We start from the raw sequence: 26,127 nt of genomic DNA on the forward strand, positions 1-26,127 counted from the left end.
AACTGCCGCAATTTTATGAATCGCTAAGTCTTCCGTCCTTTAATGGACGGAAGATAGCTTCCTGAGACAATATCTCCGGCTCCCTCTTTCTCTGGCAAGATTGCACGAGGGCAAAGTCAACCAATGAGTGTTTCCAATCTGTTGATGATTTACAGGGGCCAAGACGAAAGAGCAACAAGGCCTCCAAAGCTACAAAAGGGACCTGCAAAAAAGGGCAAAGCGTGAACCCCCCCGGCGGTCGCACAATCGACGCTGACTGGCCACCTCCAATTTGGCGCATAGATAAACGTGCCAGATCGATAGGGCATTTGGAGGCTTGGCGGCGATACTGGACGGTTATGGCCATGGCAAATTATAGGGATAGACCTTTTGCCAAGGGGAGAGAACTCAGCGCGGAATCGCTTTCGGTGACCTTTTGGGTCTTTTGCGCCGGGGCCAAATTGGTGTAGATCCAGGATAGGTAGGTAACCCAGAGAGAGTCTTGGAGGCTATCGTGAATACAAATAGCTGAGCGCGGCCTTGTCGATCATCTTTTGAGAGCAGGGCAGTTCAAGTGTTTCTCGACTCATCTTCATCATGAAGCTTCAATTCTTCGTCTCTTCCCTCATCAGCCCTCTGGCTGCGGCGTTGACCATTGCTGAGATCAATGGCAACAGCTATCTCTCTTCCTACGCTGGCAAGAATGTCACTGGTGTAGAGGGTCTCGTCACAGCTGTTGGCAGCTCTGGCTTTTACCTGCGGTCAACAAAGCCTGATCGTAGCTCTGCTACCTCCGAGGGACTGTACATCTTTGGAAAATCGGCTGTGAGCAGCGCCTCTGTGGGAGATGTCATCACACTTGATGGTCTCGTTGAGGAGTACAGGTGAGTTTCGTCAACTCAGGCAGGAAGCATTGCTAACATCGTCAGGTCCAACAAAGACTATGTCTATCTCACTGAGATCTCTTCGCCCAGAAACATTATTGTTAAGTCCTCTGACAACAAATTCAAGCCCAAGGTTATTGGCAAGGACACCGGTAATCCTCCTGGCAAGCAATTCTCTAAGCTTGATGACGGCAATGTTTTTGCTGTTCCCAACAACGAGTCTCTCATCTCGGTGTCCAACCCCAAACTACAACCTAACACATACGGTCTTGACTTTTGGGAGAGTCTTGTTGGTGAGCTTGTCACTGTCCCTAAGGCGTATGCTCTCAGCCGACCCAACAACTTTGGCGATTTCTGGGTCAGGGGCAACTGGAAGGTTTCTGGTCTGAACAAGCACGGTGGTCTTACCATGGTCGGCAACGGTATGTAAAACTTCTGTCTGAAGTGCTTCCTTGGCTAACAATCCAGATGCCAACCCTGAGGCCATTATCATCGGCTCACCTCTCGATGGCACCAAGAACCCTAGTGGCACCAAGCTCGGCGACTACGTTGGTGATATCACTGGCGTGGTCTCATACGCCTTTGGCTTCTATCGCATTCTTCCCCTGACTGCCACCAAGGTCAGCAAGCCTTCCAACGCTGAGCACCCTGCCGTCAGCTTCACCAGCAAGGGCTCTTGCAAGGGCATCACAGTTGCAGACTACAACACCGAGAACCTCAACCCTGCTTCTGCTCACTTGCCCCTTGTCATCAAGCAGATCGTTGAGAAGCTGCGAACTCCTGACCTTCTTTTCCTCCAGGAAGTTCAGGACAACAGCGGCGCTACCAATGATGGCGTCGTTTCCGCCAATCAGACTCTCGCTGCCTTGGCCGACGGTATTGAGGAGTCCAGCGGTGTTGTTTACGAATGGGCTGAGGTCGAACCTGACAACAACGAGGATGGTGGTCAGCCCGGCGGTAACATTCGCCAAGCTTATCTCTACCGTCCTGATAGAGTTGAGCTCGTCAAGCCCAATCAAGGTGGACCTAACGACGTCAACGCCGTTGTCGATGGTCCCTCGCTCAAGTACAACCCTGGACGAATTGACCCTGCCAACCCTGCCTGGGATGATAGCCGCAAGCCTCTCGTAGCTGAGTGGAAGCCTGTCAAGGGTACAAAGAAGTCTTTCTTTACCGTCAACGTCCACTTTGGTAGCAAGGGTGGCTCGACTTCCCTGCATGGAGATGCTCGCACTCCTGTGAACAAGGGTGTCGAGAAACGCACCAAGCAATCCGAAATTACTGCTGTAAGTGTGAATGTCATTATGCATAAAACCCAGCTGACAACTTGTAGAACTTTATCGCAGAGATCCTCAAGAAGGACAAAAAGGCCCACGTTATTGCCGCTGGTGACTTTAACGAATTTGCCGCCGTTGCACCCCTTCAGACTTTCGTCAAGACATCCGGTCTTGTTGATGCTGATGAGGCTGCCAAGATTCCTGAGACAGAGCGATACACATACCTCTTTGACAGTAACTGCCAGGCTCTGGATCATATGTATATCAGCAAAGAGTTGCGCAGGAGCATCAAGTATGAGCATCTGCATATCAACACTTGGCAGAATACGGCTGGTGAGGTCAGCGATCACGACCCTAGCGTTGCTATGTTTGATTTGTGTTAGATACAATGATACAGCATATGATTATATAAATAGGCAGTTAGATCCGCTTGCATCATCCCTAAACATAGATTTTATCGAATGGGTGTACCATAGCCATGAGTTTTCACTAGTCCTCGCTGCTGTCTTCGTCATCGTTAGATTCTTCTTCTCCTTCATCTTCCTCTTCATCGCTATCATCATCTTGGCCAGGATCCGGCATAACAATGCTATTCAAAAATGAAACCTAAACTTGTCAGCATGTTCAGCAATGAAGTTAACATACAACTTACATATCCAACCATGGGACGTATAATCTCGCTGATCTTTTCTTGCGCATCATCCCGGCAGAAGATATTGTCGTCTATCTGTGTTCCAACAGTAAAGTTCCTCAACTTGAGTAGCGCAATATCACGATGTTCTGCCGTGAAACCTTTTGGCTTAGTTTTAAGCGCATTCTCTTTGTTCTTTTCTGCAAAAGCAAGGAGCGCCGCGTTGGGATCAGATTTGTTGGCAGCTTTTGGTAAGAATATGCGCTTGAATGCCTCGTCATTGAGTGCGCGGCGCCATCGATTTGGTCGTTCGTCAATGCTTGCGCGGAGTTTCTGCATTTGGTCGCCGCTGGGACACCATAACCCACCACCGATGAAAGACCTTTTAGGCTCGCAGTGAATATAGTAACAGGCGTACGGGCCTTTGCGACCAGTTCGAGACCAAGCAGCGGAGAAGTGAGGCTATAATTTTAGCTTTCCATACGATTTTTTGGTCAATTGAGCTCGTACCTTGTATGGTGTAGGGTCTTTACTGAAGCGAATGTCTCTATGGATTCGAAAAATGACGTCTTTGATGGGAAGCTCGGGGATCGTTTCATCAGCTGTTATAACGGTTTCGGATGCGCACTCAACAAAGGAGTTCCAATCCTTCAAAGCGCGACGGTATTCTCCGTCATGCGCTGTACATGTCAGTAATGATTTGGCAGCAAGTGAAGGATGGCTTACACTTCAGCCAAGGTCTCTGGTTATGGGCTTTGAGGTCTCGCAAGAACAACAAGGTATTCTTGTGCAATTTGAAATCTTCATATTCTACACCATCTGTGTCTCTCAACTTCTCCAATGGAATGATGGTAACTTTAGGGGGCGCATCCTCATCATCATCTTCGTCATCATCATCATCCTCCTCCTCCTCCTCCTCTTCTTCTGGCTCCTGAGCTAGCTCATCTTCGTAGGGTTCCTCGGATTCTTCTTTTTTAGGCGGCTTCTTTGGAGGTCTTCCACGTTTCTTTGGTGGTGGCGCATCACTCTCTTCTGTATCCTCACTGCCTTCGAAGTATTGACTTTTAGTGGTGGAGATTCTCCTTGAGCTTCGCCGGCTGCTGGTGATTTCCTCTACAGGTCGTTTTCGAGGTGGCATATTGCACAGGCTGTGATTTTGGCAATGAAAGAGTTGAAAGACAGACAGTCCCACTAATGGTGTCAATAGATAAGGTATTCTTGAGCAAAGAAAGGAAGGTCATGTCGTCATTCCCATTGTCGCGCCTGTCGACGCGTTTCGAGACGCGGGCTCACGTGAGTCGATAAAAGAGTCACGTGTCAATAGCAGGATGCGTCCGTCTAGTGGACTCGTTTTTGATCCCTCGTGTCAATGACTGACGGGAGTAACCACGGTTGGAGTACAGATAAATATTTGTGTCTCTGCCAATAAAAGTCTAAAAGTCATTCGAAACTTCAAAACAAGCAATTTTTCAATTGAGACATTATATCGGTTTCGTTTTCGGCATAGTGCATGACCTCTGCTGTTATATCATATAAGGCATATCTGATCGAGTTTCCTGGAACCAAATGACGCGCCATCTCAACGACAAGTTTGGCTTCTCTTATATCCAGGCTCTGCTTCCTGTCACCAGTGTCTCCATATCACTCAATCTGCCCCTGGTCCCCTGACCGTTCCAAGTCGGTCCTTGCATGCAAACAGTTTCTCCAGAAAGCTGATATCTCCAAGTTTCTCGATAAGCCACCTGTCGGTATCCCTCTGGTAGTCCTGTTCCTCTGGTTTGGCAGTCATTTCGACCAGGATAGCACATATGCGGGCTACGGCCTTGAGGCGCTCCCAGCACTGGCTCTCCATGGCAACCTCTTCCTCTGGTAGGTAAATGATCTTGCCGACCTTGAAGAGCCTCATAGACCACAGGCAATCAAACAATCCCTTCTTCGTTTCATCTGTAAGCTTTTCCTCGTACTTCTTCCAGGCTTCGACGGGGATAAGAGACCTCTCTTGCTCCGTCTGGGCAATTGCTATGCTTAGACGCTTCAGTGCCCTTTCATGCTGTTCGGGTGTTGGCTTCTGGTGCATTCGACCTAGCATCTCGAGCAGCTTTGGTTTGAAATCTTTCCACTGTTGCTCTTCGATGCCCTCAACTGCTGCGACAACTTCGAGAATATCTGACCTGCAATGCGCAGGTAAAGTCTCGGTGTCGGCATCGTTCATGTGCATATCTCCTCGATCTTGTGAGCGCCTCTGGGGAGCAGATTCATTGTATTTTTGCCCCTCAGCTGTGCTATGTTCCCCGTTCATCTCTTCTCCTTTGTCTTGAGACGAGGTAGCGCCAGAATCAATATCCATAGGGCCCAGCACACTGGCGCCGTCATCGTTGACCATATCCTCAGGACTAGGAAACTGAGTGGGAGTATTATCTTTCGACTGATGTGCAGTGCTGAAAACTGCAGGTTCGGAGACGCCGCCTTTGCTCTTGCTTGTGTTAAGCTTGATCCGTTTTCTTGGGCTGTCATCAGCTGTTGACAGAGTCTTGTTCGCAGCCTCTGCCGCTAGGCGTTTCTGGGCGTTGTTCATGGGGCTTTCCGGCGGAGTGGCATTGGATCTCTTTCTATTGGATTTCTTCTTTTTGCGATTTCGGGTCTTCTGATCACTGAAGACAGTGCCGATGATCTCAATAAACTCCTCGGCAGTGGTTGCAGCATCCAGCTGAGGGCGCTTCTCAGTAATATCGTGGTTCGGTGGGAAGAAGGCAACGTGCGTCTCGGGTTCAGTTCCATCAGTGAACTTGAGGTTATATTTCGCTTGGTTTCTGGCGGTAGTCAAATCGTGGCCGCTGGTAATTGCGATGGATTCGATCAAGTCGATGAGGCTGCTACGCAGGTGTACAAACTCAGCGTTCGCGTCACGGCCCTTCGCGCCAGCCTCAGAGAAAAGATCTTCGAGCGACTCCATGAAGTCATTACCTGGGATCGCCATCGTCAGGAGTGTATATGGTAAGTTATCAAAATGATTCTTAGGAGATCCCTTCGAAGCCGTGTATGTGTGGTGTTTGATTCAATGATTTAATACAAAAGAAGGTTACAGTTGTGCGGAGGAAAAACAAATGTATCAAGAATGCGTTATCGAGAAAAGGCAGCAATAGAGAAACACTGTCAATACAATCATGCGTCGCTTTGCTATTGTTAACGTGCCTGGCACTGCCCTGTTCGTCCAGTGACACCTTGGACCCTTCACAAGTACAGCAGCACGTAACAGAAACTCATATCTGCAAAGATATAATTGGTGAATAAGATAAATAAAAGTGTAGGACTTGATGCGCGAATCCTTCATAAGCACAATGTGCTCTGGCGATGTTGGGTCCTCCCATGTTTAATACACCATGATCACTCCAGGGATAATCAAGGTTCTTCATCAAAAGTTTTGACCAATATGTGATTCACTACTCCGTAAGTACCTAGGTAGGCATACCAATATGAGCACTGCCTAGCTAAGAATTTTGGATATGATACTCAGTGTTGAGGTCAAAGGCTACCTCAATTCTTCAACAAAGCCCTATGGAGTACTGTCTCATTACGGATAAGCCAGGAGACCTGTAAACGACAAAGGGAAGAGTCATGGTAAAGGCTAAGCCAAATATCATGCTACTTGTAGGCTAGATCGAAAGTGAAGAGACCCTTCAAGGGCCATTTAGCTTTACACCGTGTCGCCCTTTGCCCGCCAAAGTTTGTATTGATAAACCTGTCATTCACTGGGGTTCATTCAACATGGATGGACTAGGCGCACACGATTATTACTCAACACAGATAGGACTTTAGGTTGGCTGAAAATCATGATATTGCGCTATCTACTTTACACCCTGCGCATCCTAGCTCCAACCAAACACCGAAACAAGGAGGTCATTTATGTTCTTTTCCCAAATGTCAGTCTATGCATTTAAAGCTCATCATGGATGTTGTCATCCTGCTCGGCACCAGCGCCACCGGCGCCCTGGTACATCTTGGAGGTGATAGGGTAAGCGACGTTGGAAAGCTTCTCCTTCTGTTCCTCGAAGTCCTCAGCGGTAGCGTCAGCACCGTGCTCATCGAGCCACTCGTTGGTCTCCTTAACAGCCTCGAGGATCTGTCAAAGTTAGTATATGCATTTCTAGTGTGAGCAGTGGAAGAACTTACAGTCTCCTTGTCCTCCTCCTCAATCTTGCCACCGAGACCCTCCTCGTCGTTGACCTGGTTCTTGAGGGAGAAAGCGTAGTTCTCAAGGCCGTTTCGGGCCTCAATACGCTCACGGGTAGCCTTGTCCTCCTCGGCGTACTTCTCAGCCTCAGCGACCATGCGCTCGATCTCCTCGGGGGTAAGACGGCCCTTATCGTTGGTAATAGTAATGGACTCCTGCTTGCCGGTGCCCTTATCGTGGGCAGAGACCTTGAGAATACCGTTGGCGTCGAGCTCGAAAGAGACCTCGATCTGAGGCACGCCGCGAGGAGCGGGAGGAATACCGGTAAGCTCGAACTTGCCAAGAATGTTGTTATCCTTGGTGAGAGATCGTTCACCCTCAAAGACTTGGATCAAGACCACGGGCTGGTTATCAGCAGCGGTAGAGAAGATCTGGCTCTTGCGGGTAGGGATAGCGGTGTTGCGGGGAATCAGCTTAGTCATCACTCCACCGGTGGTCTCGATACCAAGGGTCAAGGGGTTAACATCCATGAGGACAACACCAGAAGTACCCTCCTCACCGGAAAGGACTCCGGCCTGGACAGCAGCACCGAATGCAACAGCCTCATCGGGGTTGATGCCCTTGGAAGCCTTCTTGTTGAAGAAGTCCTCAATGAGCTGCTGAACCTTGGGGATACGGGTAGAACCACCGACGAGAACGATGTCGTCAACGTCGGACTTCTTGAGCTTGGCGTCCTTGAGAACCTGCTCAACAGGCTTCATGGTCTTCTTGAAGAGGTCAATGTTGAGCTCCTCGAACTTGGCCTGGGTAAGGGTCTCAGAGAAGTCCTTGCCGTTGTGGAAAGCCTCGATCTCGATGCGGGTGCTCTTCTGAGAAGACAGAGTACGCTTGGCCTTCTCGGCCTCACGCTTGAGTTTACCCATGGCCTTGAGGTCCTTGGTAATATCGACGTTGTTCTTCTGGTTGTACTGCTTGGCGAAGTAGTTGATGACTCGCTGATCGAAATCCTCACCACCGAGATGGGTGTCACCAGCGGTAGCCAGGACCTCGAAGATACCGTCATCAATGGAGAGAAGGGAGACATCGAAGGTACCACCACCGAGATCGTAGACGATGATCTGTCGCTCACCGTCGGTCTTGTCAAGACCGTAGGCGATAGCGGCGGCGGTGGGCTCGTTGACGATTCGGAGAACGTTGAGGCCGGCAATGATACCGGCATCCTTGGTGGCCTGTCGCTGGTTGTCCTACGGAGTGTTAGCCGGCTGGTCAGCTCGAGAGAGGCAAGTCAAAACTTACGTTGAAGTAGGCAGGGACGGTAACGACGGCGTGGGTGACCTTCTTACCGAGGTAGCCCTCAGCAACCTCCTTCATCTTGCCAAGAACCATAGCAGAGATCTCCTCAGGAGTGAACTGCTTCTTAGCGCCATCAACCTCGACCTGGACGACGGGACGGTCATCACGGTTGACGACCTTGAAGGGGAAGTGCTTGATATCACCCTGGAGGGTCTTCTCGGAGTACTTGCGGCCAATGAGTCGCCTAAACAGTTAGCATTGTGCCGTGCAATCAGAGGAGTTCATGTGTGCATACTTGATATCGTAGATGGTGTTCGTGGGGTTGGCGGCGGCCTGGTTCTTGGCGGCGTCTCCAACCAAACGCTCGTCCTCGGTGAAGGCGACGTAAGAGGGAGTGATTCGGTTACCCTGATCGTTGACGAGAATCTCGACCTTGCCCTTCTGCATCACACCGACACAGCTGTATGTGGTTCCAAGATCCTGAGCTAGTTAGCGGGGTCATCATGAGTGGGCGAGAAGCGGTAAACGTACAATACCGATGACGGTGCCGTAGTTATCGACCTCGTCGGCCTGAACAGTCTGGACGAAGGCCAGAGGAGAGAAGAGGAGGGCGATCCAACAAAGGAGTCCCAGGCCAAGGGCCATCGAGCTCCTTGAACGAGCCATGATGAGCTCTCTGTAGTTGCTCTGCTTTCGAAAGCGCAACAAGACTCTGAAAAGGAAAATGAGAAGAAAAGTGATCAATCAATTATAAAGCAGAGGCTTCTGAGTCTTGAGCCTTGCACACAAATTGTTTGGTATGGAGGAGAGAGGGGGTATCTTTGAATGGTTGAAGGAAGAAAAGGAAAGCCCGACAACTTTATTAAGTAAGGTGCTTGTCTACCAAAAAAAACAACTGTCCACTATCAACGAAAAGGCCAGATTTACAGGATACTTCACCAGGAACCAACGTTCCCCACACGTGACAGGGGTCCCAAAGGTATACACTGTGCAAGCCGCCATTTCAGAGTTCTCTTGAATAAGTTTATTGGAGGGTTTTAGGGCAAGGCTGTTGACCCTGGCACCTTAAACACCGAGCGCCTCAATCTACAGGGACAGTGTGTCATTGCTGGCCTCTGCGTAAGACGCCACTTGTGTATCACTATTCTAGCATTGAAGTTATTTGCAAAGAAGGTGTTGGAACAAAGTATCGCGTGTGTTTTCTATAGGCTTCTACGCATCGTGAGTCATGCGAGTCCTCTGTCCGGTTTAACTCTACCGGATGTGACAAAGATTGAGAACCTTGTAGGCTGAGATGCTTCCTTTGCTCGAAAGTACAGTTGGCTTCTTTCCTTTGCTTCGAGAATATTCTTAGCAGAACCTGGTCCTGATTCGGAGCCTTGCTCCGAAGGTGTCCTTTTGGATGAGTGTGACAATGGCAGAGGATCCTCATATCCCTTAATATCGCCAATCGCTAACGTAGGCACCATCGACAAGCTATCAAGAAGTATGTAAGTGCATCATGGTTATCCGCATCAATGGTATTGCCCAGAGTGGTTGTACTGTACGTGTTACGCCGCGTTGTAACTTTTTCCCCAAGTGAATGATTCCTTGAGCTATGATTGGGTGAGCCAAAGTTACCCCGCCACCCTAGACAACCATGTGAACTATCATGCATGAATCGACTCTCTCATGATCCCTTTGGATTTTACGATGCTCTTCTCCCTTTTCTAACTTTAGGCTATTTTTTTATTCTCCTAGGATAATTCACACAAAAGGAACACATCCACTTAGATTGATATTTACCCTTTTTAGGACTTCTAGCACGAGGCCTGATGCAATCTAATCCACTATGAGTCTGAAGCTTTTATGATCAGAATTACATATAAAAAGGTGTTAATAGGATTATCTACATCCCTCACTTGTCTTCCCAAATGGCCATTTAAAGAAGAAGAAATAAAAGATAGCAATTAGTAGCCAAGCAAAGGGGCCACCAAGGAAGGCCAAAAGGAAGATAAAATGGAGAGTGATAATAAGGAAACAGCTTTGCCTAGGTACCTCTCTAATGGCAGCACTACTAAATACATACTACAGATACAGCAGACACCAAATGAGATGGAGAGCATCACTTGTTCAATTGAAACGTCCGCAGAATGGCATGGACATCTTTCAAGGCATTACGCACGATATTTGCTTGGCCACCCCTTCTAGAGTGGTAGTTCTAGGCGTTTCTGTCTCCACAAGCTCCCTTCAAGGCGGCATGTCTCACCCCGGCGAAGCGATGCACTTGTTAACAGACACACTCGAATTAGAGCCTATGTTGATCAGAAGATACGATTTACGGTGGCGTAACCAGGCTCGCTGCCTCTTACAGATGGACAATCCCATCAACGGGCGATACACAAGGAGCTGGTGAGCCCGGTTAGTTAAACAATGACAGCTATCACTATTTACAGTTTGTTGGAGCTCGGAGTTTGGGATGAATATTCCAAATAAATAGGACTGGAGTCCCTGGGCTACTGCTCCTCAAAGTAATCTCTCGCGTTTCATTTCAGGGCTCTTTCAGTTGAGCCTGACCGGCGGAGTCGTTCTCATCCTGGAGCTCGAGCTTGTCTCGATACTTCTTCGGAGCGGATGGGGATAGAGAGGTTCACTTGACAGACTGCGCTATGTCAAATTCATAGTCTGAAGTACGTTTCGTCTTCTATGAGAAGTCTATTCAGGATCTGGTCGAGCTCGAGCTCCGAGAGTCAGGCTAGATATGAGCCATATAGCTCCCCTGCAATAACTTAATTGATACGACTCGTTATTAGTCTGTTAGTATCACCAGGTTCACCTAAACAGGTCCAGCATATTTTAGGACCATGCTATAACAGAATCGAATCGCGTCCTGCTACAAGTATCTTAAAAAGTTACCCTATAACACAACTGTTAACAGGGGAATTTCTAATACTTGTCGCGAAAGCCCCGGAATATACATTGAGTGTGAAATAATAACAGGCTCTTCATCTGTAGTCTGGCATAAGATTAAGTAAATGTAAGTAAATTTAGGCCAACCTAGATTAGGATAGGGAAAATGAGGTAGAATTAGGTAAATGTAAACAAATTCAGGCATGACTAAATCAATTTAAAGAGTTCAATAGGTGGCTTAAACCCTTGTGGAGAGAAGTCATGGATTTTCTCTTATCACACCACCCGAAGCCTTACATGATATGAACACTGTCGAGGGGCCACTGGGCTTGATGGCAAAGGAGGAGGTTGTGGGCTGAGACATGATGGTCTCCCAAGGGTAAGAGAGCGGGGAGTAAAACGAAGCCCGACCCAAGAATTCTTAATCGGTTCGTGAAGGCTTCAACTAGGCTCACCAAACGCCAATGACCTATTGACCCCAGGGTTGTTGAGAGTGCAGATAGAAAGGATAGAAATCTGTCACGAAGTGTCCAAAGGGCCAGAGAAAAGGAGAGGGCGTCGTTGCGTGAGGAAATGTCTTGCCCAAATGAGCAGACTGAATGGATGGAGGTGATTGAAGAAAGAAGAAAGTAAAGGAAAAGTGTGCGAGAGGAGGTATTTAAGGGGCCAGCTATACAAAGGTGAGCCCGTGGGTATGACTGTGATTCATCAGTTAGCAGTTTGATAAGCATTTGAAACTGCCAATTCTCTGTAACTTGTAACGTGAACGTGTTGAGTGTATCATGAAATAACCAAGAGAGCTGGAAATGATAACATACAGCAAATATGTGGATCTTAGTAAAACTATGTAGTGTTTCTCTTATGATAATAGATTTGCCAACTTATTGAAGTGTAGGATATGCAAGAGAAGAGTTGTTGATCTCAGCGGCCCGGGTTGTCGATAATCTGAGTGTCTTGATCAACCAGGGACTTGGAACCATCTCGCTCAATGGCTAACAGCAACCCAGGCGGACTTGCAACAGTGCTAAAAGGTCATAAAATAGGTGCCAAAAGGAGAACTAGACTTTGAATGATCTCATTTCAAGGTGTTTGTGTTTGGAAAGTTAAAACTACAAATATAAGTCTTGTTACTCCTCGCTTGTGCATGGAACAATATGCAACATCAAATGCAGTCTACATCAACTTCTTTCCCAACTCATCAGGAATTCTATAGATTTCCCCAGTCTTGTCATCCTGAAGCCAATGTTGTTCTGGAAGAACCGTTGGGTTGGGATCTTTGATCGGCTGGATCAAGGTTCGATGCTCATGGTAGTGGATGGACCGCGTACGCTTGGGTTCGTAAATTGTATGAACATGAGGCCTAATATGCTCATGAACAACCGGGTCTTGATTGTGAACCGTTCTGTCAAAGTCAAGGCTGTTCTGGAGGTGAAAGTTGGCCTCGCCATTGGAGCCAGCGCGGACTTCCTCGTTGATCCGGTCAAACTCGGTGTCTCTAGGATGAATAGCCTCCAGGTTCTGGCGAATATTGGCTTCTTGACTTGAGTTTGACTCGAGGTTAACGTCTGATTCTTGGGATAGGGGCTTGATATGAGTCGCCGCGTGCTTGGGCCCTTCTTCACCAATTGCCAATTGCGAGAGTTTTGCTTGCGTAGGATTGGTGTCTTCAATAAGGTCGAACGGAGTTAAAGGGTCGATATCTATCTCTGGAACTGTTGATTCGTTCGGAGAAACGGTCAGCCGAGACAGCCTCGTCTCAAGGTCACCTGTATTCTCTGCTTGGTTTGACCTCACTATCTGGTATGTAGTGTCCTGGGAGTGTTTTGGCTCTGTCGAATACCGCTGGATTTCACGATAAGACGCATCTCCAGCAGTTTCATCCCCACTCCAGGCAGTGGCATCTTCCGGCTCTAGGCTGGGGCGAGGCCGTTCTAGTCTAGGCGTTCTAGGTGTTGGATCTGCTCTCAACGGTTGAATTGCCGGATGAGCTAGAAAGTCGCCTGTGTTCTGGGCCTCAACCGTAGGCTGTGCGTGTGAAGCTTCAGGCCCGTTAGGCCGTTCAGTCTTTGAACTCCTGCTCAATAGACTCAGGTCTTTCTGATGTCGAGGCTGAGAGTTCCTACTCGACTCAGTCAAGCTGTTCTTGTTACTTGCTGAGTGCGAGTCTGAACCCTCGGAAGTGTTAGCTCGACGGAAAAGACGTGATGCCCTCTTCTTGATGGCATTTTTGAGACGGCCCGCCATGAGACCGGCGCGTTAATTGGACGAGTCCAACAACAACGGGATGAGAGATAAAAGTGACGGAAACAGGAACAAGGGTTGGAGAAGTTTGAAGTGTATTAGTGATATTACGCACAACTTACAAGCGTGGTCTCTACGGGCTGTGATGAAATGTGACTGTTGTGATATGATTCGATTCAGAGACACAACATTTCATCGTTGGGGATACGAAGCATCGTGGTTGCAGCATCTTTACATCACATCACCTTATTTCGCCATAGACCGAATCGCGAAGTCAGCAGGGATCGACGGACAGGATCTGATGGAAGTTTGCGTGTGTGAGGGCGAGGTGAGGTACGATGACGCTGCCTATTTGCAGATTGGCAATGCTAAGCTTCACTAGCGCGCTGTAGGCTCGATCTTGTCAGGCTTGTCTCAGCACTGCTTGGCAGAACCTGCTCATCATTTCCTGTTATCCCCCACATCCCTTTGACTTTCGGAGAAATTAGACCAGGTTATCACCAATTTCGACACGTCAGTCAATGCTTTCCGGTTGCGGATATCTGCTCCTACCGGCTGAGGCTCAACACGCCATCCACTCGGATGGGTGAGACATGCATTGAGCCTCGCCCTTTATCTGCTGAGATCGTTCTTCGATCATGACGTCGATGAAGGCCTCTTTCAGCTGTTGAGCTGCAGGTGTCAGGCCGCACTGACTCTGGAGCTGCCTCTTCCGTTGACGTGGAGGTAGCCGTGGGGACCAAGATACGCGCCAAATGAAGATCGCGGGATGACATGGAAGGCTTGAGGTCGTCATCATTGGAGCTTCGATGTGCTCCTCCTCAATCTCGATAGCTCGGAGCTCACGTTGGAACTCACCGTTGGCTAAAGCTATGAGATGACGTCCATGATGCTGCCCATGATGAAGAGGCGGGCAATTCGGACAACGAGACGACGTAAAGAGTATTCAAGTATATAAACTTAAGTGTACCTCGACTTCTTTAGCAATATTCTCATCCCATCATCAACAACACAAAAGTCACAGCGAAACAAACATCAATCAACAATCGCCCCAATTGAATCCCATACACTTGTAACTCATAACCCAAATCATACACAATGGAGAAAGCAAAGCAGGCCGTTTCTAGCTTCCTTTCCAATGATGGAAAGCACAGAACCACTGTCGACGAAGATGTTAAGCCTCACGTCACTCAGGAGCATGTTATGCCTCATCAGCATGAGCAAGTGACCACTGCCCTGGATAAGGAGGTTCATCAAGAGCACCATCATACGACTGTTCAGCCTATCACTCACAAGGAGACTCTGTAAGTAACCTTTTCGTTCCCACATGTTTGTAACTGCTAACAAACTCAGTCCTGAGCAGCACCACCACAACCTCATCCCTGTCGAGCACAAGACTTTCCACCATGGCAATGAGCAGGACACTCGGGCTACGCTCGACCGAGAAGCTGCTAAATACAGAGATACCAGTGAGATCCACAGTACCACTCACTCTACTGAGACTGCTCCCGTTGTCACCGGTGAACGAAGTAAGTCATCCAAACCTCATGAGCCCACAGCAAAGCTAACAACGATATCTACAGTTCATCACCATGTCCATGAGCATGTGCAGCCCGTGATTAATAAAGAGACTGTCCAGCCGCACGTCGTTCACACCACGATACCCATTCAGTGCGTTACATATGTTGATCGTGATGAGGAGGAGGACATTGAGCTAATTTGATCGGCAGCGAAACCCACCACGCCGCACCTGTTCATCATGGAACTTCTACTCTACCAACTAAGACTCTAGAAGAGTTCACTCAGGAGCGCGGCGGTCTCAAGGAGCGAGCAGCTCAGAAGCTCACTGAGTTTGAGGGTTGCCCTAAGCCGTACCGACGAGAGCTCCAGAGCGAACAACTTGAAGGTGACAAATCCATGCACCTTCACGGCCATGGTGACAACTACGGTGAAAACCAGGCTTTCTCTGGTCGAGAGGGCCATGGTATGGGAAGCAACACTGAAGGTCTGGCCGCTGGCGCCGCAGCTGGCGCCGGGGCTGCTGCAGCTACTCGCAAGCACCAACACGGTATTGGCCACAAGGAACGTCGTGGATCTGCCTCTAGCAGCAGCTCTGTGAGCTCTAGTGACGAGGAGTCCCGCGGTTTGGGCAAGTCATCCAAGACAAAGAACCGTGGCCTCGGCAGCTCAACCGGAACTGGCGTTGGAGCCGGAGCCGCCGCCGCCGCTGCTGGCGCCGCTCACTCTCATCACCAGAACCGTGAAGGTGCCGCAGCTGCTCCCTCTACACTTGAAGGTAACCGAGGCATCGCAGGTTCTGGTATTCCCGGAACTGCCGGTGCTGGATCAGGTGTAGAGTCTATGGGTACCACTGGTAACATGAGCAGCTTTGGCTCCAGCAACCGTGGAATTGGAAATACCAACACTGCTGGCCTCAACAAGCCTCACACCGGCGAGTATGACCAGGTCAAGACCGGAGGTCTTCACAATGACCCTTTGAACAGTCAACACGTAAGTGTTCTTACCATTCATGATTTGAACTAAACTAACATACACAGTCTCGTGGTGACTCTGGCGTTGGTATGCAGACTGGCAAGAAGCCTTCCCTGATCGACCGACTCAACCCCATGAAGGATGCCGACGGTGATGGAAAGAAGGGATTGTTGGACTAAAGCCTTTACTCAATGCTCGGAGAAAGGCTAAACCGATTGTACGATTAGTGATACATGATTAGTTATGCATGACGCATGCAAGTTTAGCTTAGTTGTTCTGTATTTACCAAGGTTTCTCAAGCTCCTTCAACGCATCATGACATATAGTGAACTCTAGTCTCCATATAAAATCTCCTTCCGTCGATTCTTTGGATGTGATTGATATGACAAGGTTTCCTGCTTATTTTCTTGCCACTCGGTAACTTTGATCGTTCTTATCCCTTGGATTTCTAATCCGATTTCAGCAATCCCGAGCTTTTCCCCATGTATGGCGTATCTTGATTTCAATATATGTATATGGGTGTGTAGTTGTTAGTAGACTTTGTGATCCGGGCTCTTGTTCACGACAGGATGTGTAGTTACTGATTGCAATGAACACTCCACATCCCGGAGTTGGTATAGACAAGATGGATGTCATAACTTGATTACATGTTCCCGTGTCGAGAATGGCAAACGCTTCAATAGCATGTGGATGATTCAGGAATCAGCCAGTACCTATGTATGAACGCACGTGAACAATGAGCACTACTCTTCCTGAGCATCATTCAGCCTTCAAGAGCAAAAGCCTTGAGATATTTGATGTGGTAACTAAATTAAACAGGGTAAAGTTACACTAAGTTTCTTAAAATCTTGCAAAGGTTTATCCTCACCTATGTATTTTGACCACTTAGGATAGAGAGGCCCGATGTTTTCTCACGCTCCCTCCCGCCAGTTGACTCCAGTATTCACTATGACTTCACTTCCAAGACATCAAACACGCAATCAATAGTATCTTTTCTGAAACCATTTTTCTATGAATATTACTACTCTAATAAGCCAGCAGCGACAGTTTCACCTCCACTTCGGATTACAACTCTTTGCCCCGACTCAAGAGGAACCTTAGCCGCCAGTTTGATGACTACTCGAGCGACACCACCAGGCTGCACAACTCTGGGTTTCTTCTTGACAATCGCCCCAGTGGCCTTGTCCAAGGTTGCTGTGATCGAAACAATCTGCCCAGCTGAATGCAGTCGTCCACGATGGAGATCAACCGGCATGGGCATGAGATGCTCAAATGCCATGGCTTTCATGGTGAAAGTGTCACCACAGCTGATAGGATCTTTGGTATGGCATAGCATATCGCCAACTCGAATGTGAACAGGGTCGATATTAGTCAAAGCAACACTGACACTTTGTCCAGCAACAGCCCAGTCTTGCATGTCCGAATCCACCATTATTGACTTGACATATGCTTCTTCTCCACTTGGCTGCACTAATAGAGCATCGCCAATCTGAACAGAGCCAGCATCAACTCGACCAGCAATAGTCGTTGTGCCAAGCTGCGATCTGAAGACCTCAGAAATAGCCATTCGGAACGGGTTCTTGAGAGCACGTGTTGTTGATGGCTCTGAGTTTTCGAGAGCCTCAATCAGAGTAGGGCCAGTGTACCAAGATGCAGCTGTGTCTTCTGTTCGGCGAACAAGATTGTCGCCATTGAGGCCAGAAATAGGGATGAAATCAATGTTTTTGGGTTGGAAGCCAAGACCAGCAAGAAATGCGTTGACCTGCTGAGCAATTTCGTCAAAACGCTCCTGTGACCAGCCAACCATGTCCAGCTTGTTGACGGCAATGACAAGCCTTTGAACACCCAGACTTCGTAGGAGAAACACATGTTCTCGGGTCTGCCCCTTAAGCCCCTTTTCATAGGCTCCAGTATTTGCGTCAATGACCAAGATAGCAAAGTCAGCTTGACTGGCACCTGCGATCATGTTGGGTACAAAATCTCTGTGACCTGGGGCATCAAGAATAGTGAAGCTGGTCTTCTCTGTCTCAAAATGGTTTGTCGCAATATCGATAGTGACACCACGTTCTCTCTCCTCACTTCTTTGGTCCATTACCCATGCCAGGGCAAAAGACTGTTTGCCAGACTTTTCAGCCTGCTTTCGGTACCGATCAATAGTGTGCTTCTCGACAAATTTAAGTTCCAGTAACAAGCGGCCCATCAGTGTACTCTTGCCAGCATCGACATGTCCTACTTGATCAGCATAGAACATAGGTGAAAACAGGCGAACTTACCGACTACAACAAAACTGATACTTCTCTTGTTGGAACTATTTTCATATTCCTTCAAAACATCAAGCCCCTTGCTCTTAGGGGGCGGAGCCTCAACAACATTCAACTCCGCAACGTCCTTTTCGACTTGAGAAACGTCCTTGTCTTTCTCCTTTTGGGTCTTTTTAGGAGCCTTGGCTACTGGCTTTTTTCCCGCTGAATGGAATTAGATTAGCCGATTATTTCGTCCTTGCAAAACTCGAACCTTTCGCCTGAGCTGCGAGCACCACGTCATCGGGACTGGGTTCGGCGAAAGCTTCGGCGACATAAATGGGAGAGGATGTATATGGCATAGCAAAAATCTCGTCAGGCCTTGGGGCTTTGGACGGAGCAGATCCAAAGAGCGTCCTGGCAAAGGCGGATGGGGCAGCCCGAGGCATTATGACCGGAAGGTTCTCATCTATAAGCCATCCCTTGGGATTGGAATTGATGTCTTTCTGGTTGTCGGCGATAGCTGCACCCTCTGTTGATTCCTCTTGAGGCGGCAATTTGACTTGTAGTGTAGGTTCAGGAGCCTGGCGAGCTTGACCCAAGACTGGCTGGTTCTCTTTTTGTGACTCATTGATGGAAAGTCTTTCCAGACCCTTTCCGGCCCGTTCCAGCTCCTTTTTCTCTTCGGTCTTCTTCTTCCTAGCGGCCGCAAGAGCTTGAAGCTTTGACATCTTGGGAGGCCCCTCGCCACCTCCCAATAAGCCACCACGAGGACACTCTGGCTCAATGAAGACAGTCCGACGTTCTTCAGGTACGTTCATCCAAGGCATGTCGTCAAAATGCCATGCCGGGACTCCTAGAGCGGGTGGAGGATCCATGATAGGCGTATGCTCGTTTGACAGACGTCTGTGGTCTGCTCCAGTCCCAAAAAGGCGTTGCGAAGCAGAAAAAAAGACTGACATACCTTCTGGCGCTTTCTTTGCTGGTTTGGGGGCCGGGGCAATGAATGTCTTCATTAAATATGTGACTGATTTGTCGATATCGTAGTAATAGTGCCACAAAGCTTCCTCGATTTGTGCTTTTGTCACCTTGTTCGCTTCAGTGCCTAGAGCTCGACGGACCTCTGCTGTTCCCTCCTCCATGGCCTGGCGATCTTCTGGGCTGAGCTCGTCTTCTACTTCGTCTTCATAGTCATCTCCGTCAAATTCGGATACTATGTCGTTTGCATTGAAAGTATGAACGATTCGATGGCGTGACATCTTGTCTAGCTGGACTGGTAAGGCGAAAGATGGGTTCGTTTCAAAGATGTGGTCTGGCCCAGTTACCGGAGGGTATTAATAGAGGGAAGAGTCTGAGGGCGAAGAACAGAGGGTATCGGGGGCTTTATAGGCAGAAACGAAGAACAAGAATGTAAAATTTGAAACAGTCGCAAGCAAACTTCTCGATCTGCTTCGGAGAGTTTGTGTTCCAAGATTAACTTAGGATAAGGTCTGGATGTGTTTTAATGATGTATCGACTATTGGTGTGGGCAAGCTGGTAGTGGGGTTCACGCTCTCACGACTTATGATCTCACTGAACCAACTGCTGAAGCCTAAGGTTGTGGCGGGGCTAGCGGGGTCATGCCTAACCCCTGATTCGGACTATCTTGTTCCCCCGCGCCGCGCATCGGTGTGCGTGCAAGGCACCCAAATCTTCAAAAAAAATTGAGGTGGGAGATTCGATCAAGAAAACGATAGAAGCTCCAGGTTGCCACCATATTTCGTGGGACTTTTTCGACATCGCCGTAAACGCCTTTACTCTAGCGGGTACAGCTCCCCACGGGTGGACAAGTCACAGTCAAGATGGATTCATTGAGTGAGTCCTGCACAGTTTTGTTAATGAGGGGCGAGGGGTAGCTAACGAGGGGACAGATTTGGATGTGTCAAATGGTAATTGCGACGACTTGACATGATGGTGATTTTCAGCTAACAACAACAGCGGCGGTAATGAAGGATGAGCAAGGCCGGCCTTTCATTGTCGTCAGGGAGTGAGTTGGCCATCATTGCAGCCTCACCGTTATTTCCAAACCCTTCTAACAATATCTTTTAGTCAGGGGAAGAAGAAGCGCCAGTTTGGCAACGAAGCCGTCAAGTCCCATATTCTCGCCGCTCGAACAGTCGCCAACATCGTCAAGTCCTCTCTCGGACCCCGTGGACTCGACAAGATTCTCATCTCCCCCGATGGAGATATCACCGTGACGAACGATGGCGCTACGATTCTACAGCAGATGGAGATTACAAACCACGTTGCTAAGCTACTAGTGGAGCTTTCCAAGTCTCAAGACGATGAGATTGGTGACGGTACCACTGGTGTCGTTGTCCTCGCTGGTGCTCTGTTGGAACAGGCTGCCGATCTTATCGACAAGGGAATCCACCCTATTCGAATTGCCGACGGTTACGATCAAGCTTGCGATATCGCTGTTGCTGAGCTCGACAAGATTTCAGACACCATTGAGTTCTCCCGAGAAGAGACCTCCAACCTTGTCAAGGTCGCCCGAACAAGTCTGGGCAGCAAGATTGTGTCCAAATCTCATGATCAATTTGCCAACATCGCCGTTGATGCCGTTCTTTCTGTTGCCGACTTAGAGCGAAAGGATGTCGATTTCGAGTTGATCAAGGTTGATGGAAAGGTCGGAGGAGCCCTCGAGGATACCCTTCTCGTCAAGGGTGTCATTGTCGATAAGGACTTTTCTCACCCTCAGATGCCTTCAGAAGTCCGGGATGCCAAGATTGCCATTCTCACATGCGCGTTTGAGCCCCCGAAACCCAAGACCAAGCACCACCTGGATATTACCAGTGTCGAGGAGTTCAAGAAGTTGCAAAACTATGAGAAGGAGAAGTTTATTGAGATGATCCAGCAGATCAAGGACACAGGTGCTAACCTGGCTATTTGCCAGTGGGGTTTCGATGATGAGGCCAACCATCTCCTCCTCCAGAACGAGCTACCAGCTGTCCGATGGGTCGGTGGTCCTGAGATTGAGTTGATTGCTATTGCTACCAACGGTCGAATTGTTCCCAGATTTGAGGATCTTACAGCCGAGAAGCTGGGCAGTGCTGGTATCGTCCGTGAAATGACTTTCGGCACAACACGGGAGAAGATGCTTGTCATTGAGGAGTGTGCCAACACCCGAGCTGTTACAGTCTTTGTCCGAGGCAGCAACAAGATGGTGAGTCCTGTTGATGGTCAAGAATGAAAACAATGCTAACAACCCAGATAATCGATGAGGCTAAGCGATCGCTGCATGATGCTCTTTGCGTGGTGCGAAATTTGGTCCGCGACAACCGTGTCGTTTACGGTGGTGGCGCTGCTGAGATTGCTTGCTCTCTGGCTGTTGAGGATGAGGCCGTCAAGACACCCGGTCTTGAGCAGTACGCCATGCGTGCCTTCTCTGAGGCTCTTGACACCGTCCCCATGACATTGGCCGAGAACAGTGGTCTCAACCCTATTGCTACTCTGGCCGAGGTCAAGAGTCAGCAGGTCAAGGCAGGCCCTGAGGGCCGAGGAAAGCTTGGTGTTGACTGTATGGGACGCGGAAACAACAACATGAAGGACGCCTTTGTTATCGATCCTCTTATCGGCAAGAAGCAGCAGCTTCAGCTCGCCACACAATTATGTCGCATGGTCCTCAAGGTCAACAATGTTATTGTTTCGGGAGCGGATGACAACGACTTTTAGATGAAGATAGATGAGCGATGAATGAATACATGCTTGTCAATCTCATCATTGCGAGGATTGGTTATGCAGGTAGATGATATCCATGTATGTATAATCAAAAGTACTGTATATTCTCCGTACTTGATGTGCATGTTGACCGTTGTGATTGGATGCCCTGTAATGATGTCTGACAGGGATCGGAGGAATTCCAGGCTTACGTGCAGAATCGAGACACGCCAAACCTCCAGCAGGATTCATCAATGGATCTTGACCCTAAATCAAATACATATCATTGATCTAGTCAAACATTCTCTATGCAGTCTTCTGAGCCTGCGGCATTTGCCCAGCCAGATTCCTTAGCCGACTCCAATACTTTGACTGTCGTCACCAAGAGGCGTCCTATCCCTCGAAAAGGTCATACCAAGTCTCGGGCAGGTTGCTCCAGTTGCAAACGGAGAAGAGTAAAATGCGACTTGACCACACCAGAATGCGGTGCATGCGAACGCTTAGGCCTGGAGTGCGAATACCTGAATAGGCCTAGACATGGTAGTCAAAACTCAGCGGTTGTCATCTCACGATCACTGGGAACTGAACCAGTTATGTTCGATTACAACGATCTCAACTTCTTTCGGCATTTCCTCTTTGAAGCTTATCCTCCACTGCCCATAGATGGATTCACAGTGTGGCAAATGGCCTCACAGCGTTCACATTCAGTAAGCTGAATGCCATGATTATTGGTTATGTGACTAATACGCAAAAGTATGACTTCTTACTGCACTCTATGCTTGGGCTTGGAGCATCTCATCTAAGTTTGATTACTCCTAACGGGTATGAGAAAGCGGCCTTGAAGCATCGAGTTCTAGCAATCAGTGCCTTGAATAAGCATCTCGCAAAACCTGGTCTTACCAATCAAGACGCCGAAGCAGCGTTTGGAGCGATGCTTAACTTGACTTTTCAATCTGCATACATGAACGACGGGCTCATAGACTTTCTCACAATGGTCAGAGGCTGTAAGTAAACACGCAGTAAACTCTACGGGCCACTTTTGCTCATCCTTTTAAGGTTGGCTCGTCGGTACACAACCTCATGTTGATTTAGATCACACTATCTTCAAGACATTCGGGCGTGTCAGTTATCTCGAAAGAATCAAGGCTATAATACGAGACGGCCATGAAACGAATCACTATCTGGATAAAGTCATTGCCGAAGGATTCTGTCAAAGTGTGCAGAAGCTTGGTCCTTTGTGCCACAGCGTTGCTGAGTTAAAATACTTGGCCCATATGCAAAGAATCGCTACCTTAGCATCTACAAACCCTGCCGAAAGTTCGTTTCCCTTGTACTTTGGCTGAATTGTTGCTAAATTTTAGGCTACCATGAACTCGCTTTCCTGTATGATGGGCTTGGAAACCTAAACAGCAACGATTTTGCTTCATTCATCGACCCCACGAATTATGCTTCACAGCTCGTCATCTTACACATGCTGGTTCTTGAATTCGTTATGAGCAGGAAGTCAGTCGAAGGAGACAAGAGATCTGCGTCAGGGAAGAAAGGTTATTACTGCAGAAAAGCTATGTCTAAGGTCTGGGTGCAGCAAATTCTCCGAAAGCTTCCTATTGAGTACTACGAATATGGCGAGTGGCCCCTGAGATTCATCAACAGTCTCAATTACTCGTTTGACGACGAAGACCAAGTTTGGAAACCTTTTTTTCTAAGCAATGGTAGAACAGTTATACCAGCCAGGGAGACGCTTTCTTTAGCTGTAATATAGCTTTAGAGTCTATTAACAATACTGGGTACAGACATGTTCCTAAAGACAACCGAACCACTGCCAAACCAGCCATTCCAACCTAGATCCTTCTTCCATACTGTTCAATACAATCTCGGAAGGACCGTGGATGCAAAACCTGCGAGATATCCCAGTCGACACTTGATCAATCGACAGTCTATGCGAAGACTATTTGGGCCCCTCAGCAAGCTCGATAGTATCTTCAGTCCGAACAGACTTGGACCGGGCGCCATTTCTTCCAAGATATCGACTTGGATGATAGAGACAAAATATACCTATAGCAACAGCCATCGGCAGGCTTTCGAAAACCCAGAAGAGCCACTCATGGCTGAAGGCATATGTATCTCTCCCTCCAGCAAACTCAACGACACGAAAGATGCAACGAACCTGCCAAGTTAACTTGTGTTACAACCATATCCAGATGACTTACCATTATCAAAATACTCGAGATATAAACTGCAAAGACAACTCTCTGCCAACCCCTAGGGGCATCCTCAACAGCCACACGAAGGGCAAGGATATGGAAACGTCTAAAAACGCAAAGAAAGAGGGAGAAGGCGGCAAGCTGGAATGCCAGTCCGACTACGAGAACCTTGACTCCAATCCTCTCCATTTCTCCTTGCCAGTTATCTGAGCTTGCGATACCAGAACCGCTGCCTTGGATGAGAAAGGCAATTACATCGCAGAAAACAAATATCGGGGTAAGGCGACGGCCTGGAATTCGAAGGATGCGGTGGTGGGATGGAGGAAGAACGGCGAGGATGAGACGGCTAATAAGAAGATAATTTCCAGCAGCTATAAGGACCGGAGCGAGGACCGTGTAAGTGAGAGTCAGGACAAAAGGCGTCTGCCGTGTTCGTTAGAGGTGAGAGGAGACTCAACAGTAACGGACCAACTCACTATCTCTGACTGGTTCTGAACAGAATGGATTCTGAGACTATAAGCAGCAACTTCTATTGCTGAGCCTATAACTACAACAATGAAGTACCAGGCTCGGTACTTGATCAGAGTGAGGTATGCAATGTCAAGGAAAATTATGCCATAGACAACAGTACCAATCACAGCAAGTGGGAAGGATGGATCGTACATCCAGATGGACTCTTGATCTTGCATATTGATTCAGTCGTTCGGGAACTTAAAGATAGTATAATAATTTCGATATTCGTATAGATGGCTGGCTTGTCTTGTTATGATCATCTTTCTCTCGCCATCTAACATCAAATTTATATACATTCTCACAATAACGAGACCACGAATTCATCCTTTCTGAATGCGACGAATACGTTGACAAGGTTAGAGATATCGTTTCCCGAGTTTTTGGACGCTTATCCCAGTGTCAGGAAAGATTTTGGTTGGTTGTCAGATTCACTCGCTTACGTGGTGCTGATGATTGAATGCGATCAATACGAGACGACGCAAGACGCCAACCCATTACATAGAGATCCAACAATCAAAACGTACTCGCTTGGATGGGTGAGATGAATGAGAGCATGCAAGGTTTTCGGGTTATAGTTAAGCTTGTTTTACAAGGATGCTTTGTTTATTCACTTTTGTGATTGCTAACCTAGACCTGCAAAGTGATGATGCCAGTGGCTGGCGAGGACAAGATTTCTCTGAATGGTTCTGAATGGCGCACTGCTTCTGACAGCCTCGGATGATAGCATAGTTCCAACACGGGAAAAAAGGATCGGCACAAGGAGCAAGGTATTCGGAGCCGAGGTGACGTTGGCCCTCACGAGATGAGGGCATTCACATGGACACGTAGCAGTTGCAAGATTCTCGTACGTGTTGTTCATACCTCAAAACACCACATGATACTATCTCGATATTGACAGCGGTAAGTATTTCTCATGATCGAAAGGCGTGTGAGACAAAGGTGTACTCAGACCCTGACTTGATCGATTGAGGCAGATGATTAGGGTCTGAACGCCATGATGGCAAGAGAAGCGTGACCTAAATTTGGTCACGCAAAAGTGAATGAACTTATTGTATTCGGCTTCTCGGTTGATTTACTTAGCGAGTGTAAACAAGCGCTTAGATCTGAGGCTGAGACATAGTCTGATTGCTATAGAATCAGCAAGACATGTGAGTTCGACTTGTGGAGAGAGACAATGAAGTTATCATGTCTTCTTTTGTGTATCCGTGGGCGCCTCAGCAGGTAGTCTCACAGCGGCGGAGCGTTGTACTGCCACCCACAAGCCGCAGTTCTCTAGCGCACTGTGACTATTGGATCGTATGTTGTAAATTTATCTCACCTATCTCCTGTACCATCGATTAATACACAGTGCTCCGTTATCGTGACTTACCAGGAAAGGGAAACGGGCCGTCAGCGTGAATTGTGTCCCCCCAAAGCGCCTTCACCCATGTTCTGAGTTCGAGGGTGATTATTCTCGCTGTGAGACTCAGAGATGAATGGGATACCATTGTCGCTGAAGGGTGTATGTGAGTCAGTTGAGGGCTTGTTGGTGTTGCATCGATGCGGGCGAGAGATGCTGTACATTTGGATGTAAGTGATAAGTGACTGAGCGTGGGGACTGAGTTGAAGACGGT

At 48.2% G+C, this 26,127-nt stretch overlaps 10 protein-coding genes across 11 annotated transcripts; 4 read left to right on the forward strand and 6 right to left on the reverse strand.

The window, feature by feature from the left end:
- Positions 1-47: 47 nt before the first annotated feature.
- Positions 48-2,623, forward strand: FVEG_04022 (hypothetical protein). Its single transcript, XM_018891708.1, has 4 exons — positions 48-863; positions 909-1,285; positions 1,332-2,149; positions 2,197-2,623. The coding sequence occupies exons 1-4, from the start codon at positions 577-579 to the stop codon at positions 2,521-2,523; spliced, it is 1,809 nt and encodes a 602-aa protein (XP_018748272.1). The 5' UTR covers positions 48-576; the 3' UTR covers positions 2,524-2,623.
- On the reverse strand, positions 2,459-4,032 carry FVEG_04021 (hypothetical protein). The gene is made up of 4 exons (XM_018891707.1): positions 3,498-4,032; positions 3,282-3,451; positions 2,793-3,233; positions 2,459-2,746 (listed from the first exon to the last, which is right to left on the reverse strand). Exons 1-4 carry the CDS (start codon positions 3,907-3,909, stop codon positions 2,630-2,632), a joined length of 1,140 nt encoding a protein of 379 aa, XP_018748271.1. The 5' UTR covers positions 3,910-4,032; the 3' UTR covers positions 2,459-2,629.
- Positions 4,033-4,416: 384 nt separating this feature from the next.
- Positions 4,417-5,748, reverse strand: FVEG_04020 (hypothetical protein; the record flags this gene model as incomplete). The annotated part of the gene is made up of 1 exon (XM_018891706.1): positions 4,417-5,748. One exon carries the CDS (start codon positions 5,746-5,748, stop codon positions 4,417-4,419), a length of 1,332 nt encoding a protein of 443 aa, XP_018748270.1.
- A 736-nt stretch (positions 5,749-6,484) lies between these two features.
- On the reverse strand, positions 6,485-9,355 carry FVEG_04019 (glucose-regulated protein). Its single transcript, XM_018891705.1, has 5 exons — positions 8,767-9,355; positions 8,531-8,715; positions 8,239-8,479; positions 6,942-8,186; positions 6,485-6,891 (listed from the first exon to the last, which is right to left on the reverse strand). The coding sequence occupies exons 1-5, from the start codon at positions 8,899-8,901 to the stop codon at positions 6,706-6,708; spliced, it is 1,992 nt and encodes a 663-aa protein (XP_018748269.1). The 5' UTR covers positions 8,902-9,355; the 3' UTR covers positions 6,485-6,705.
- A 1,816-nt stretch (positions 9,356-11,171) lies between these two features.
- On the reverse strand, positions 11,172-13,714 carry FVEG_04018 (hypothetical protein). Its single transcript, XM_018891704.1, has 2 exons — positions 11,943-13,714; positions 11,172-11,822 (listed from the first exon to the last, which is right to left on the reverse strand). The coding sequence occupies exon 1, from the start codon at positions 13,366-13,368 to the stop codon at positions 12,298-12,300; it is 1,071 nt and encodes a 356-aa protein (XP_018748268.1). The 5' UTR covers positions 13,369-13,714; the 3' UTR covers positions 11,172-11,822; positions 11,943-12,297.
- Positions 13,675-16,221, forward strand: FVEG_04017 (hypothetical protein). Its single transcript, XM_018891703.1, has 6 exons — positions 13,675-13,698; positions 13,748-14,669; positions 14,719-14,894; positions 14,949-15,036; positions 15,096-15,876; positions 15,924-16,221. Exons 2-6 carry the CDS (start codon positions 14,464-14,466, stop codon positions 16,035-16,037), a joined length of 1,365 nt encoding a protein of 454 aa, XP_018748267.1. The 5' UTR covers positions 13,675-13,698; positions 13,748-14,463; the 3' UTR covers positions 16,038-16,221.
- Positions 16,222-16,833: 612 nt separating this feature from the next.
- Positions 16,834-19,664, reverse strand: FVEG_04016 (elongation factor 1-alpha). Of its 2 annotated transcripts, none has more exons than XM_018891702.1 (3): positions 19,063-19,664; positions 18,132-18,323; positions 16,834-18,087 (listed from the first exon to the last, which is right to left on the reverse strand). In XM_018891702.1, the coding sequence occupies exons 1-3, from the start codon at positions 19,355-19,357 to the stop codon at positions 16,880-16,882; spliced, it is 1,695 nt and encodes a 564-aa protein (XP_018748266.1). In that variant the 5' UTR covers positions 19,358-19,664; the 3' UTR covers positions 16,834-16,879. The 2 variants fall into 2 exon arrangements, with proteins under 2 accessions (XP_018748266.1, XP_018748265.1); XM_018891701.1 differs by having other exon boundaries at positions 18,373-19,664.
- Positions 19,665-19,785: 121 nt separating this feature from the next.
- Positions 19,786-21,931, forward strand: FVEG_04015 (T-complex protein 1 subunit epsilon). The gene is made up of 5 exons (XM_018891700.1): positions 19,786-19,952; positions 20,009-20,026; positions 20,076-20,124; positions 20,187-21,303; positions 21,351-21,931. Exons 1-5 carry the CDS (start codon positions 19,940-19,942, stop codon positions 21,810-21,812), a joined length of 1,659 nt encoding a protein of 552 aa, XP_018748264.1. The 5' UTR covers positions 19,786-19,939; the 3' UTR covers positions 21,813-21,931.
- Positions 21,932-22,070: 139 nt separating this feature from the next.
- On the forward strand, positions 22,071-23,592 carry FVEG_04014 (hypothetical protein). Its single transcript, XM_018891699.1, has 4 exons — positions 22,071-22,504; positions 22,552-22,801; positions 22,854-23,114; positions 23,159-23,592. Exons 1-4 carry the CDS (start codon positions 22,106-22,108, stop codon positions 23,557-23,559), a joined length of 1,311 nt encoding a protein of 436 aa, XP_018748263.1. The 5' UTR covers positions 22,071-22,105; the 3' UTR covers positions 23,560-23,592.
- Positions 23,593-23,745: 153 nt separating this feature from the next.
- On the reverse strand, positions 23,746-24,690 carry FVEG_15388 (hypothetical protein; the record flags this gene model as incomplete). Its single annotated transcript, XM_018904512.1, has 3 exons — positions 23,746-23,964; positions 24,008-24,424; positions 24,478-24,690. The coding sequence occupies 3 exons, from the start codon at positions 24,688-24,690 to the stop codon at positions 23,746-23,748; spliced, it is 849 nt and encodes a 282-aa protein (XP_018748262.1).
- Between the last annotated feature and the right edge of the window lie 1,437 nt (positions 24,691-26,127).

This window comes from Fusarium verticillioides, chromosome 2 (assembly GCF_000149555.1).
Source record: "Fusarium verticillioides 7600 chromosome 2, whole genome shotgun sequence".
Classification (NCBI taxonomy): Eukaryota; Fungi; Ascomycota; class Sordariomycetes; order Hypocreales; family Nectriaceae; genus Fusarium; species Fusarium verticillioides.

What these genes read in the sequence shown, in the direction of transcription:
- FVEG_04014 (XM_018891699.1), top strand. Translation starts at nt 22,106, where the DNA reads ATGCAGTCTTCTGAGCCTGCGGCATTTGCCCAGCCAGATTCCTTAGCC. An exon ending in CCTCACAGCGTTCACATTCA is followed by an intron (nt 22,505 to 22,551) that starts GTAAGCTGAATG and finishes AATACGCAAAAG; the next exon opens with TATGACTTCTTACTGCACTC. An exon ending in TCTCACAATGGTCAGAGGCT is followed by an intron (nt 22,802 to 22,853) that starts GTAAGTAAACAC and finishes CATCCTTTTAAG; the next exon opens with GTTGGCTCGTCGGTACACAA.
- FVEG_04015 (XM_018891700.1), top strand. An exon ending in CCTTTCATTGTCGTCAGGGA is followed by an intron (nt 20,125 to 20,186) that starts GTGAGTTGGCCA and finishes AATATCTTTTAG; the next exon opens with TCAGGGGAAGAAGAAGCGCC. An exon ending in TCCGAGGCAGCAACAAGATG is followed by an intron (nt 21,304 to 21,350) that starts GTGAGTCCTGTT and finishes CTAACAACCCAG; the next exon opens with ATAATCGATGAGGCTAAGCG.
- FVEG_04022 (XM_018891708.1), top strand. Translation starts at nt 577, where the DNA reads ATGAAGCTTCAATTCTTCGTCTCTTCCCTCATCAGCCCTCTGGCTGCG. An exon ending in GGTCTCGTTGAGGAGTACAG is followed by an intron (nt 864 to 908) that starts GTGAGTTTCGTC and finishes TAACATCGTCAG; the next exon opens with GTCCAACAAAGACTATGTCT. An exon ending in AGCAATCCGAAATTACTGCT is followed by an intron (nt 2,150 to 2,196) that starts GTAAGTGTGAAT and finishes GACAACTTGTAG; the next exon opens with AACTTTATCGCAGAGATCCT.
- FVEG_04016 (XM_018891701.1), bottom strand. Translation starts at nt 19,357, where the DNA reads ATGTCACGCCATCGAATCGTTCATACTTTCAATGCAAACGACATAGTA. An exon ending in GCTCGCAGCTCAGGCGAAAG is followed by an intron (nt 18,324 to 18,372) that starts GTTCGAGTTTTG and finishes AATTCCATTCAG; the next exon opens with CGGGAAAAAAGCCAGTAGCC. An exon ending in TATCAGTTTTGTTGTAGTCG is followed by an intron (nt 18,088 to 18,131) that starts GTAAGTTCGCCT and finishes CTGATCAAGTAG; the next exon opens with GACATGTCGATGCTGGCAAG.
- FVEG_04019 (XM_018891705.1), bottom strand. Translation starts at nt 8,901, where the DNA reads ATGGCTCGTTCAAGGAGCTCGATGGCCCTTGGCCTGGGACTCCTTTGT. An exon ending in ACGGCACCGTCATCGGTATT is followed by an intron (nt 8,716 to 8,766) that starts GTACGTTTACCG and finishes TAACTAGCTCAG; the next exon opens with GATCTTGGAACCACATACAG. An exon ending in AACACCATCTACGATATCAA is followed by an intron (nt 8,480 to 8,530) that starts GTATGCACACAT and finishes CTAACTGTTTAG; the next exon opens with GCGACTCATTGGCCGCAAGT.
- FVEG_04018 (XM_018891704.1), bottom strand. Translation starts at nt 13,368, where the DNA reads ATGGCGGGCCGTCTCAAAAATGCCATCAAGAAGAGGGCATCACGTCTT.
- FVEG_04021 (XM_018891707.1), bottom strand. Translation starts at nt 3,909, where the DNA reads ATGCCACCTCGAAAACGACCTGTAGAGGAAATCACCAGCAGCCGGCGA. An exon ending in CCAGAGACCTTGGCTGAAGT is followed by an intron (nt 3,452 to 3,497) that starts GTAAGCCATCCT and finishes TGACATGTACAG; the next exon opens with CGCATGACGGAGAATACCGT. An exon ending in TACGTCCCATGGTTGGATAT is followed by an intron (nt 2,747 to 2,792) that starts GTAAGTTGTATG and finishes TGACAAGTTTAG; the next exon opens with GTTTCATTTTTGAATAGCAT.
- FVEG_04017 (XM_018891703.1), top strand. Translation starts at nt 14,464, where the DNA reads ATGGAGAAAGCAAAGCAGGCCGTTTCTAGCTTCCTTTCCAATGATGGA. An exon ending in ATCACTCACAAGGAGACTCT is followed by an intron (nt 14,670 to 14,718) that starts GTAAGTAACCTT and finishes TAACAAACTCAG; the next exon opens with TCCTGAGCAGCACCACCACA. An exon ending in ACCCTTTGAACAGTCAACAC is followed by an intron (nt 15,877 to 15,923) that starts GTAAGTGTTCTT and finishes TAACATACACAG; the next exon opens with TCTCGTGGTGACTCTGGCGT.